This window comes from Scyliorhinus canicula, chromosome 3, assembly GCF_902713615.1.
Source record: "Scyliorhinus canicula chromosome 3, sScyCan1.1, whole genome shotgun sequence".
Taxonomy (NCBI): Eukaryota; Metazoa; Chordata; class Chondrichthyes; order Carcharhiniformes; family Scyliorhinidae; genus Scyliorhinus; species Scyliorhinus canicula.
The window spans coordinates 169,072,540-169,085,088 of record NC_052148.1 but is presented as its reverse complement, the minus strand read 5'-3'; the positions used below and the strand labels follow the sequence as shown (position 1 = coordinate 169,085,088).

At 47.8% G+C, this 12,549-nt stretch overlaps 1 protein-coding gene across 3 annotated transcripts in view; it reads right to left on the bottom strand.

Moving 5' to 3' along the window:
- Positions 1-12,549, bottom strand: part of LOC119963106 (coiled-coil domain-containing protein 158-like) — a 336,026-nt gene that overhangs the window by 3,165 nt on the left and 320,312 nt on the right. For 2 of the 3 annotated variants that reach the window (XM_038791705.1, XM_038791704.1), the window contains one exon: positions 4,889-5,098. In XM_038791705.1, coding sequence (XP_038647633.1) covers positions 4,889-5,098 — 210 coding nt within the window. Of the gene's footprint in view, positions 1-4,888; positions 5,099-12,549 lie in introns of those variants that run through there. The other variant, XM_038791706.1, reaches the window with a different exon arrangement.

The following is a 12,549-nucleotide window of genomic DNA, read 5'->3' as shown; positions in this document are numbered from 1 at the left end:
TTCCCCCTCCCACTTAGCTTTCAGCTCCTCTACTGACGCCTCCTCTACTGACGCCTCCTCCACCTCCTGCATTACCTTGTAGATATCAGATATCTTCCCCTCTCCGACCCAGACCCCCGAAAGTACCCTGTCGCTCACCCCCCTCGCGGGGAGCGAAGGGAATCCCTCCACCTGCTGCCTAGCAAACGCCTTTACCTGCAGATACCTGAACATGTTCCCCGGGGGGAGCCCAAATTTCTCCTCCAACTCCCCCAGGCTCGCAAACCTCCCATCAATGAACAGGTCCCTCAGCTGTCTGATGCCCGCTCTGTGCCAACCCCCCCTCAATGTTCCCTGGGACAAACCGATGGTTCCCCCTTAACAGAGCCTCCATCGAGCCCCCCCCCACTTCTCCCCTATGTCGCCTCCACTGCCCCCAAATCTTGAAGGTAGCCGCCACCACCGGACTCCTGGTATACCTCGGAGGAGGGAGCGGCCACGGCGCCGTTACCAGGGCCCAAAGGCTTGTATCTCCACAGGACGCCCTCTCCATCCGTTTCCATGCTGCCCCCTCCCCCTCCATCACCCACTTGCGCACCATCAACACATTGGCCGCCCAATAATACCCCGAGAGATTGGGTAATGCCAGCCCCCCCCCCCCCATCTCTACCCCGCTCAAAGAAGACCCTCTTCACCCTCTGGGTCCCATGCGCCCAAACAAAGCCATGATGCTGCTAGTCACCCTTCTAAAAAAGGCCCTAGGGATAAAGATGGGCAAACACTGAAAGAGGAACAAGAACCTCGGGAGAACCGTCATTTTGACGGACTGCACTCTACCTGCCAACGATAGCGGCACCATGTCCCACCTTTTAAATTCCTCCTCCATCTGCTCCACCAGCCTGGTAGAATTAAGCTTACGGAGAGTCCCCCAACTCCTAGCCACCTGCACCCCCAGGTATCTGAAACTCTTCACTGCCCTCTTAAACGGGAGCCTCCCAATTCCCTCCTCCTGATCACCCGGGTGTACTACAAGTACCTCACTCTTGCCTAAATTTAACTTCTAGCCCGAGAAGCCCCCAAACTCCGCTAACAGCTCCATCATCCCCGGCATTCCCCCTTCCGGGTCCGCCACATACAACAGCAGGCCCGCATACAGCGATACCCGATGTTCCTCCCCACCCCGCACCAGACCCCTCCACCTCCCTGACTCCCTCAACGCCATAGCCAGAGGTTCAATCGCCAATGCAAAGAGCAAGGGGGACAGGGGGCACCCCTGCCTGGTCCCATGGTAGAGCCTAAAGTACTCTGATCTCCTTCCATTGGTAACTACACTCGCCATCGGAGACGCGTAGAGCAACCTCACCCATTTGATGAACCCCTCCCCGAATCCGAACCGCTCCAGCACCTCCCACAGGTACCCCCACTCAACTCTATCAAACGCTTTCTCTGCATCCAGCGCCACCACTATCACCGCCTCCCCCGCCGGCATCATAATAACATTTAGCAATCTCCGCACATTCGTGTTGAGCTGCCGTCCCTTGACAAATCCTGTCTGCTCCTCGTGTATCACCCCTGGCACACAGTCCTCTATCCTGGTGGCCAGGATCTTCGCCAGCAACTTAGCGTCAACATTGAGGAGCGAGATAGGCCTGTATGATCCACATAAGGGGTCCTTATCCCGCTTCAGGATCAGAGAGATCAGCACCCGTGACATCGTCGGGGGCAAAGCCCCCCCCTCCCATGCCTCATTGAAGGCTCGCACCAACAGGGGACCCACCAGATCCGCATACTTTGTATAAAATTCCACCGGGAACCCATCCGGCCCCGGCGCCTTACCTGACTGCATTTGACCAATCCCCCTGACTAGCTCCTCCAACTCTATCGGCGCCCCCAGCCCCTCCACCAGCTCGTCTTGCACCTTTGGGAAACATAGCCTGTTCATGAAGCTCTCCATCCCCCCCCCCCCCCCCCATCCCCCCCCCTCCCCCCCCCCCCCCCCCCCCCATATCGGAGGCTCCAACCGGTACAGTTCCTCGTAGAAGTCCCTAAAGACCCCATTTACCTCTGCCCCCTTTTGCACTACATTCCCACCCTTATCCGTCACTCCATCAATTTCCCTAGCCGCATCTCGCCTACGGAGCTGATGCGCCAACATCCTGCTCGCCTTCTCCCCATACTCATATACCGCGCCCTGCGCCCTCCTCCACTGTGTCTCTGCCTTTCTGGTGGTCAACAAGTCGAACTTGGCCCGCAAACTATGGCGAGATTGATATTGAAGGCAAAAAACAATTATGAAAACAAAAAGGAACTAAGAAATGATCCAAAACATAACTGTTTTCCAAGCATATGAATTAAAGGAAGGTTGTGATGAAAACTGGACCTTATTGGACAGATAGGAAAATATCACATAAGAGATAGCAAAGGGAGATGTATAATCAGCAACATATTAAAAAAAAATAAAAAGATTGTACTGAACAAGCAAACTCCAGATAAAGCATCTGAGATAAAGCATCTGGGTAGATTGGATATGCATCCACATTTTTAATCTTTTTAATAAATATTTTTATAAATTCTTAAAAATATTTTAATTCTCCTTTTTCACATTTTCATCCAAATTTACACCCACCAACAAACACATCCATGTATTTAATTTTTTAAAAACTGGGGAAGAGACAGCAGGCACATTATTTTTACTTGTTAGAGAAAGGCATGATGTCAGAGGATTGGTGGTAGCTAATGTAATTCCTATATTCAGGGGGGGGGGGGGGGGGGGGGAGGAAAGAGAACATGAACAGCATTATAGGCCAATCAGTTTAACATAAATTCTAGTAAAACTAACAATCTTTCCTAAACAGAAAATAGAACCACCCCTGGAACAGAGAAATTAATAGCATAGATTTTTAAATCTTGCTTGATCAAACATGATTTTTTTTTAATGAGAGGATAGACTATGAGGCTTTGATAGGTTTCCCAGAATAGATTGATAAGGTCAAAGTCCACATACACTAAAAAGAGGCTTTGATAGGTTTCCCGGAATAGATTGATAAGGTCAAAGACCACACACGCTAGAAAGGAGTGCTTCCTGAGAAAAACAGCAACTGTTCTTGGGGAATAGAAGATCGAGGGGAGATTTAATAGAGATATTCAAAATACTGTAGGGTCTGGAGAGAGTAGATGGGGGAGAAACGTCTTGGGTTCAAGAATCGGAGGGCACAGATTAAAAGTAATTGGTGAAGGAAGGAATGGTGACATGATAAACTGCGCAGTGAGTGGTTAGGAACTGGAATGCACTGCTGGAGTATGTGGAGGAGGCAGGTTCAATCGAGGGTAGGTTCAAGATTCAAACGAGGGCTATTATCTGACAAGGAAAAAGATATAGGGCTGTGAAAAAGCACCTTCAGAGAGCTAACACAGACACATTGGCTTCAAGACTGAAAGCCGAGTGTGGGAAGAGAAGGTAGTTGTTGAGTAGCAGGTGGGAAGAGGGTGTTCCACATCGAGCAGTGCTGGGACCACTGGTGTTCATAATGTACATTAATTTGTTTTTTTGAATCAAAAAACTCTCTTTCTAAAGTCACAGATGACACCAAATTTGGAGGGGGTGGGGTGTGTGGAACAGCCAATACAGAGGAGGACTACACCACATTACAGGAGGATATTAATAAAATTGCAAAATGGGCCAATAATTGGCACATTAAGTTCAACTCTGTTAAATCTGAGGTAGTACATTCTGATGGGAAGACGAGAGAGGTCACTTATCACTGGGAATGTGCAAGTCTGGGTGGGATTGAGGAACAAAAGAATCGGAGTATAAGTACATTGATCGCTAAAAGTTGCGCCACAGCAAGGCAATTTATTTTAAAGCAAACCAAGCACTGGGTTTTATTTCTAAAGGGATAGAATTGAAAAGTAGAGAAGGTATGCTCTCCAAACCTGAACAGACTAGAGTACAATGCAGTTCTGGTCGCCCTATTATAAAAATGATAGAGGTGTAAGAGATAGTACAGAGATTAACAAGGATAATACCAGAAATGTAGGTGTACACAACAGCAAAAGACTGACTGGCTGGATCTTCTCTCTTGGAGGGGGGAGGAGGTGACCTAATAGAGGTCTTTACAATTACGAAAGGTTTTGTTAGAGTGAATACAGAGAGAATGTTTTCTTTTGTGGGGTGAAATATACCTGGAGGCCATTAATATAATTGATTAATAATGGGATCAGGGGTTATAGGGAAAAGGCAGAAGAATGGGATCAGGGGTTAGAGGGAAAAGGCAGAAGAATGGGGGTGAATAACATATCAGCCATGACCCGAATGGCGGAGCAGACTTGATGGGCCCAGTGGGCTAATTCTGCTCCTATATTTTATGGTCTAAGTTAGCCACCATGAAATCCAATAGAAAATTCAGAAGAATTTTTCACCAAGGGTGGTGAAAATGTAGAACTCCCTGCCACAGGGAGTAGTTGAAGTAAGTAGTATGGATGCACTTGAAGGGTAAACAAGGCAAGCACATATGAGGGAGAAAGGGATAGATGGTAGATTTTGATGGGAAAAGATGGGAGGACACTCGAGTAGAGCATAAACACTGGCATGGATTAGTTGGACTGAATGGGGTCTATTTCTGTACTATATATCTTATGTAATCCTATATACTTGGCTTAATGTGCTGCAATTTGTTTGGGCACTCTGGTTCAACAACCATAAGATTTTAATGTCTTTTTGCTAATGACACCCATATACCTTTTACGTGGCTTTAGTTTTGATTTGAAGCTTAAAGTTTAAAATCTTGCAATCTATACTGACAACGGGTGTGTTTTTGAACCAACAATCTTGTGTTGTTGATATAACATAAACACATGATAAGTTTTAGTGGCTTCCCTTTTCTCTCATTGGGTACACAATTGTTCTTACCGGCACTTTGGAAGTGAAGTTCATTTTCTGAATATGGTGCTGACATGTAGGTGGTCCTTGTAGGGCACAGGTCATCAAGGACCGAGGTTTCCCGTCTGTGCTCACACAGTGAGCCAGTTAGCAAGGAAGATACTGGCGATCTCTCTGATGGACTGTGATGCTTGGGGGAGGAGGAGTAACATGGACCACCTAGTTGTAATGAGTGGTCTGCTGCAGGGAGAAAAGCATGTTTTATCTTTAGCAAAATGTAACTGAAATATGTAGTTAACTGACAGTAGATGCATCACCATGAGTTGCTGCAATAAGATCAGCAGAGAACTAATCTCCATGACTAATCAAAATAAACAATTGCACCTGTGAACCTCTATTTTATGTAACTGAAGTCATGGGTTCAGTCCTGCTTGCTTTTTCAGTTGGTCAATAGGCTTGGCTAAAGTTTCATTTCAAATGTTGCAATAGTTAGGTGTGAGCAAATGTTTGTGCGGACAATAAGGCTTTCACGTAGTAAAAAAGGGCAGCACGGTAGCATTGTGGATAGCACAATCGGTTCACAGCTCCAGGGTCCCAGGTTCGATTCCGGCTTGGATCACTGTCTGTGCGGAGTCTGCACATCCTCCCCATGTGTGCGTGGGTTTCCTCCGGGTGCTCCGGTTTCCTCCCACAGTCCAAAGATGTGTAAGTTAGGTGGATTGGACATGATAAATTGCCCGTAGTGTCCAAAATTGCCCTTAGTGTTGGGTGGAGTTACTGGGTTATGGGGATAGGGTGGAGGTGTTAACCTTGGGTAGGGTGCTCTTTCCAGGAGCTGGTGCGGACTCGATGGGCCGAATGGCCTCCTTCTGCACTGTAAATTCTATGAAAATATCCCAATGTGCTTAACATGAGTGGAAAATCAAAAATAAATTCATGTGGCCAAGGGAAATCCATTATTTTTCTTTGGTAACTTGATTTTCAAACATTTTCTCATTTAAATCAGCCATCTGAATTAATGTTTTGTGGCCTTGAAGGGTGAAGTGTAGACCTCTTTAAGATTTGTGGAGACGTCCACTATATGCTGGGGCAGGGTAACATTTTAAATTGAACCTTTGTACTGTCGCCTGTCCTGGAACTCCATATTTGAATCTGTTTCCTGACCCTGGCACAGTACCAAAACAACTCTTATCAAAATACAAATGACAAAAGTAAATTATCCCTCAATCTTCTTGCAGCCTTTGACATAGTTGACCACTCCACCCTCCTCCAGCACCCCTCTACTTCCATCCAACTGGGTGGGGCTACACTCATTGGGTCCATTCTTATCAATGTAATCATAGTCAGAGGATTCCTGCATTTTATCCTTGGCTCCCTCTAATTTCGTATCTCCATGCTGCTCCTCAGCAACATCATCCATCAGTTTCCATGTATATGCTCTATCTAATCACCACTTCACTCAACATTTCTATGGGCAGTCAACCAGTACTGGATGAGCAGACATTTCCTCCAATTAAGTATTGGGAAGACTGAAGCCTTGGTTCCCACCACAAACTCCATTTCCTTGCCACTGACTCAACTGGCAATTTTGAGGAGGAACTAGATTATTCACAATCTTGCTGTCATATTTCATACAAAATGAGCTTCCGACCACAAGATCCTTATGGGGCAATCCAGTTAAAAACGCAAGAGCAGAAAGAGTCATTCTACTCTTCCAATTCTAGTCTCTTCAGCATCCACTATTTTGTTGCATCATCATTGCCAACTGTGCTTGCAGCTGACATTTTCTCTTTTCCTCTTTAACACCATCCTTGGCCTGTAGCCCTGCAGGTTAAGGCACTTATCCAAGTGTTTTTTTAAATTATAAATTTAGAGTACCATTCGTTTTTTCCAATTAAGGGGCAATTTAGAGTGGCCAATCTACCTATCCTGCACATCTTTGGGTTGTGGGGGTGAAACCCACGCAGACACGGGGAGAATGTGCAAACTCCACACGGACATTGACCCAGGGCCGGGATTCGAACCCGGGTCCTCAGCGCCGTAGGCAGCAATGCTAACCACTGTGCCACCATGCTGCCCTCTTATCCAAGTATTAAGGGAGTCCTTAACCGAAAGCTGAGAGGAGGTTGTATCATCCTTATGATGTCCTTATGTGGCTGTGTGAAATTTTGTTTAATATTCTTTTGAAATGCCTTGGGGTGTTTTACTACGTTACAGATGATCAGCTGAGCAGTACAATGAAAGCTGGAACTGAGGGAAGAACTTGAAAAAATATTGCTGGAGTGTTTGCAAATTGAAAACGCTGTGAGTGAAACTTTTTTTCAAAGGATTAAACAGGTCTCTTGAACTTCAAGGACAATTCTAGTCATTGTGCTAAACAGTGTCTCTCCTTTTGTTCTTTCTTGCACGTCACTGTATTGAATATAAGTCATTATTTTAGCTTGCATGGTTCTACTCTTGGATGACAATATTGCACACCTCCATAAAGCTCAGTACAATTTATTGAAATTAGCTTCATTTACACCTGACCTGTATAAACTTTTTATTTATATTTTTATTAAGCATTTTTAAGCTATATAAAACAAAGGCAATTGTGAAGATGTACTGAAAACAACAGAAAAGGAAAAGAAAAAAGAAAATTATACATCGGTTGCGGCTTCTTATTTTGCGTTCTCCAGTAAGTACTTATTCCCAGTCGGGTCCCTAACCTCTCTTTTCCCCCCTTTTCTTTTTGCCCTCACCTTCTAATTGTCTGGCGTGCCCTCTTTCCTCATCAGCTCCTGTATCTTGTTTCTGTTTGATTGGCGTGACACCGTGTATTTTGTTGATTTGTTCCCTCCCCTCCCTCTCCTCCCTCTTTATTGCCCATTCGTTGTGTCGTCGCTTTCAGCTCCCTTTTGTTTACTCGCTCTTGGCTGCAAACAGGTCTTGAAACAACTGAGTGAATGGCTCTCATGTCTTGTAGAAGCCTTCTTCCGACAGGTCGGACAGCCAACCCGCAGCTTTAGGTAATGATCGCCAGCCGAGAAGGATTCTCCGGCGGGTGATTAGGGAGGCAAAGGCAAGGGCGTCGGCCCTCCTCCTCGAGAAGAGATCTGGTAGTTCTCAGACCCCAAAGTCACTCTCAGGCATGGCTCCACCCTCATCCCCACCAACTTGGACATTGCCTCGAAGAAGCCTGTCCAGAACCCGATGAGTCTGGTGCAAGCCCAGAACACATGGGCGTGATTGGCCCGGCCTCATTGGCACCGTTCACATTTATCATCCATCTCCGGGAAGAACTTACTCATTCGGGTTCTAGTTAAGTGGGCTCTGTGTACCACTTTCAGCTGCATTAGGCCTTGCGCAAGTGGATGCGGAATTGACACTATGCAGTGCTTCGCTCCAGAGTCACTACGCTATTTCAAATTCTAAGTGTTCCTCCCATTTTCTCTTGTCTCGTCCAGTTGTGTGTTTGCTCTTCCCAGTAATCACCCATACAGATTGCCGTAGTTCTCCGCACTAAGATGTCCAGTCGAGGAGGTCCTCAGTCAAAGACTGTTGCGGTGATAGTGAGTATGTCCTTGCTTCCCTGCGTAGGACATTTGTGGCCTGCATATATCTTGGCTCATTGCCCCATCAGCTGGAACTTCTCTGTTAGTTCCTCTAGTGTTGTCAGTCTGTTGTCTGTGTACATGTCCCTAACTGTCAGCATCCCTCTGTCCTGTCTCCACCTTTTGCAGGTGCCGTCCATTGTCGCGGGCGAGAACCTGCGGTTATTGCAGATGGGGGCCTTAACGGACATTTTGGTTAGCCCAGAGTGCTGTTGCAGTTGGGGTTCCACAACCAGAGTGTTGTTATCACCGCTGGGCTTGTTGAGTGTTTGATGGGGATGGGAGCACCGCCGTGACCAGGGCCCGGAGGGAGGTCCCCCTGCAGGAAACCTCCTCCAAATACACCCACTCGGCTGCTGGCTTCTTTTTCCACCCCATTACCCTCTCCGCAGTTGCTGCCCAGTGGTAATATTGCAGGTTTGGGAGTGCTAGTTCCCCCAAGGATCTCGTTCTCTGCAGCACCTTTTTAGGGATCCTTGAGAACCCCCCACCCCCAACCACCAACACCAAGATCAGTTTTTCTAATGAGTTTAAGAAGGCCTTAAGGATGTAGACTGGTATAGGTCTGAACAGGAAGAGGAACCTGGGCAGTACGTTCATTTTGATCATCTGCACTCTCCTTGTCAGGAAGAGTGGGACTGTATCCCACCTTTGCAGGTCCTTTTTCACTTCCTCCACCAGACTGGTCAGGTTCCATTTGTAGATCCCTGTCCAGCAATGGGCGATTGGATCCCCAGGTAGTGGAATTTGTGTGAGGCCTGTTTAAATGGCAGTCCCTCCAGCTCTGCCCCTCCCCTTTTTGGGTTCACCGGGAAGATCTCACTTTTGCCCAGGTTTGTAGCCTGAGAAGATTTGTTCTCTCTGCAGGGGAGTTAAAAACTGGGGCCCTTTTCGTGAGGCACACTCTGGCATAGTGGCCTTTCTCCCCGCAGCTGCTGCAGGTCGCGGATCGGGCTGGGCAGTGCTGCCGCGGGTGCTGGCTTTGGCCACAGAAATGGCAGGCTGGGGCAGCTGAGTAGCTGGCTGGAGCAGCTGAGTAGCTGGTTGGGGCAGCAGAGTAACTGGCTTTGGCAGCGCGGTAGCTGGGGGGCCGTGCGGCACAGGCCTGGGGGGACTGTTGGTCGAGGGTCCATGGCGGAGTCCGCGGGAAACGACGTGAGGCTGCGGAAGGAAACTTCCATAGTGGTAGCAGCCTCCACAGCAGTGTCTAAGTCCTGGGCCCCCTTTTCTAGCAGTCTTTGGCGCACATAGTTAGACCTAAGGCCCGCTACAAAAACGTCCCGCACAGCAAGCTCCCTATGCTCAGCCGCGGTAACGGCTTGATAATTACAGTCATTGGAAAGGTTGTTCAATTCCCTTACAAATTCGGCAAGCGTTTCTGTAGGCCGCTGACGGCGAGTTGTAAACACGTGGCGTGCATAAACCTTGTTAATGGGCCTAACGTACATTTTGTCCAGTATTGCCAGCGCTGCGGTGTAAGAACCGGCTGGATTCAGCTGTGTGGAGATTCTGTGGCTTACCCTAGCGTGCAGTAGGCTGAGTTTTTGTTCCTCCGTTGTTCCGGCGGTGCTGGCTTCTGCCAGGTAGGCTTTAAAACATCTCAGCCAGTGGGAAAAAATTCCTTAGCCTCTGCATCCTGTGGGTCGAGTTCTAGGCGTCCGGGCTTGAGGGCTGCTTCCATTATTTTTTTGACTGTTTCCTAAGTATATTAAATTGTTGGAACCAACAATTCTACGGACACGTGCTTGTAGGATTAGAATAGCGGTTTTAATATACTTACAACAGAGCCAGCCTGTTAGCCATTGAACTTTCGGTGAACTGGCCGGCTGACCCTGTGGCACTGATCTTTATATAGCAGCTCCCGGGGGAGGAGTCATTGGCGGAGCCAAGGGAGATGCCCCGTACAACTCTCAAGCATTCCCAGAGCTACTCCCCCTGGAGGTCTGATAGTGCAACTGCACTTACAATATAGACACATGTATATACAGGTTATAATCCGGTGTGAATCACATTCACCACACCAGGTAAGGTAGCTCTATGATAAAGGTGCCTGAGTTTGGTATCAGATGCCAGAGCTGTTTTGTCCCATGTATATAAAGTAACAAATTGTTCAGGGCTGTGGAAGACATGTTGGCTTTCTGTACATTTTGGGCATGAGTGAAATTTTAAAAACAAATCTACAATTAAAGTATACTGACCCAGGATTTCCTCGAACAGCAAGATTGGCTATACATGCTGTACATTTTCACCTTATGTGTGTGTGTGTGTGTGTATGCATGCTGATTTGCCCCATGGCTAATTTATACTTTATTCAACTTCTTGGTTTTAAAATCGGAAGCGGCACAGTCATTGTCTCACAGCATTGACACTGACCAGGCGGGAGCTATCGAATGTGCGACCTACTCCTCTATGGCCGCCACCAGAATACCACCCACTGCAGATCATAATGTTTGGGCATCTTCCAGCGATGTTGGCCGCCGTGGATGGGGCTGTTTCCCTGCTTGCAGCCCTGTGGGAGCATGAGCAGGGGCGCCACGGAGAGAAAGCGGAAGCTGCAACAGAGGAGCAGGCCGCAGAGGGGCAGGTGGCATCCGCTAAGGCTGGAGGGCCGCCCGCCCGACAGGCAGAGGAGAAGGACCAAGACGAGGGGGAACCACAGGACAAGGATGCCGATGAGGAGGAGGAGTGGGAGGGGGAGGTGGTGCCAAGGAGGCAGTTGGTCACAAATAGTTCATTGCTGCTCTTTGGGTTCTGCCACGATCACTTAGCACTAGACCTCATTACAACTTTGGCCATCAATTACCGTCCTGCAGTGATCACAACAAAGAAATGCTAACATTTTCCCAAGTCCCAGCCGATTGTGTATATAGAGTGTGTAGGGTGACACTCCTCCCGCATCCCATCCTAACCTTTCACTTCCCTTCCACCCGAAAGCCCTCTTATTCCCCTTCCATTCCCTCCCTGCTTTCTCCTTCCCTCCTTTCCCCCCCACTTCCCACTCTGCAAGCTGGAAATTGAAAGTGACCTTTTCCAGGCCGACCCTGCAAAGATTATGTCAGGCCCGGATCAAGGGGTGGTTGGCCAGGCCTGGATCGAGGCGGAGTTGCCCAGGTGCTCTTCAAACCCGTCTTACTCCCCTCTCCCTTCCTTCTATCGCCGTTCCTACAGCCCATTCCACCTTTGCCCTCTCCCCTTCGTTGCCTTCCTTCCCCTCCCAAACCAAAGGTCTCTGTTTACAGTACTGGCTGGAAATGGAAATTATGTTTTCCAGGTTGGCCCTGTGAGGATTTGAAGTTGGTTAGGCATCATCAAAGATCGAGCAGCCTGAAGTGAGACGTGGCTGGGGCCTGGGACCTGAGCGAGAAGAGTTCAGAAACCAGGCGGAGGTGGCACAGCGGCACCAGGAAAGAGCGGGGTAGGGGGCTTGGGTTTAGCCTTGGAGACTAAACTTAAATGACTGATGGGGATCAGGTGGTAATCTCTGGCTTTGAGCGTGTGCTAGCTTTGAGAGAATTTGATAGCATGGATAGCTTTGAGTGCAATATCAAATTTGCTATCCAATTTATTCCAAATGAGACCTATTGATGCCAAATTGTAATTGAGAGCATTGAGTACTCATGAAATCAAAAAGTCAAAATTCTCATGTAGGTCACCTGCCCTATTTTACCTGCCCCCCTCTGCTGAAAAGTCACCCAGTGGGGGTATATAAAACCCAGACCCAGGTCCTGCTACACTCAGGCATGGACTGCTGCAGAAGCTAGGAATTGGTTGACAGGTGACAAGTTTCTTGCTTGATGGTAAATCAGACATGGATTGATTGGGATTAATGGTGGGGATATACAGAGTTGGTTTGTTTTTATACAGGACTGTGTGAGTGGCATGGTGGGGTTGGGGGGTGTGCGGATAGGCAGGGAGATAGGAAGCAGCTACTGTGTGAAAATTCAGGAGGGCAAAATGAGGTGAGTAGTCATACTAAGTTTTTTTTTCAACATCTTTATGCATTTATTTACTCCAGATGTCCAATGAGAAAGGAAAATTACTGCTGCAAGCAGTCATTTCTTTTGGAACTATTTGATTTTGGTTGCAGCGGTATCCAAT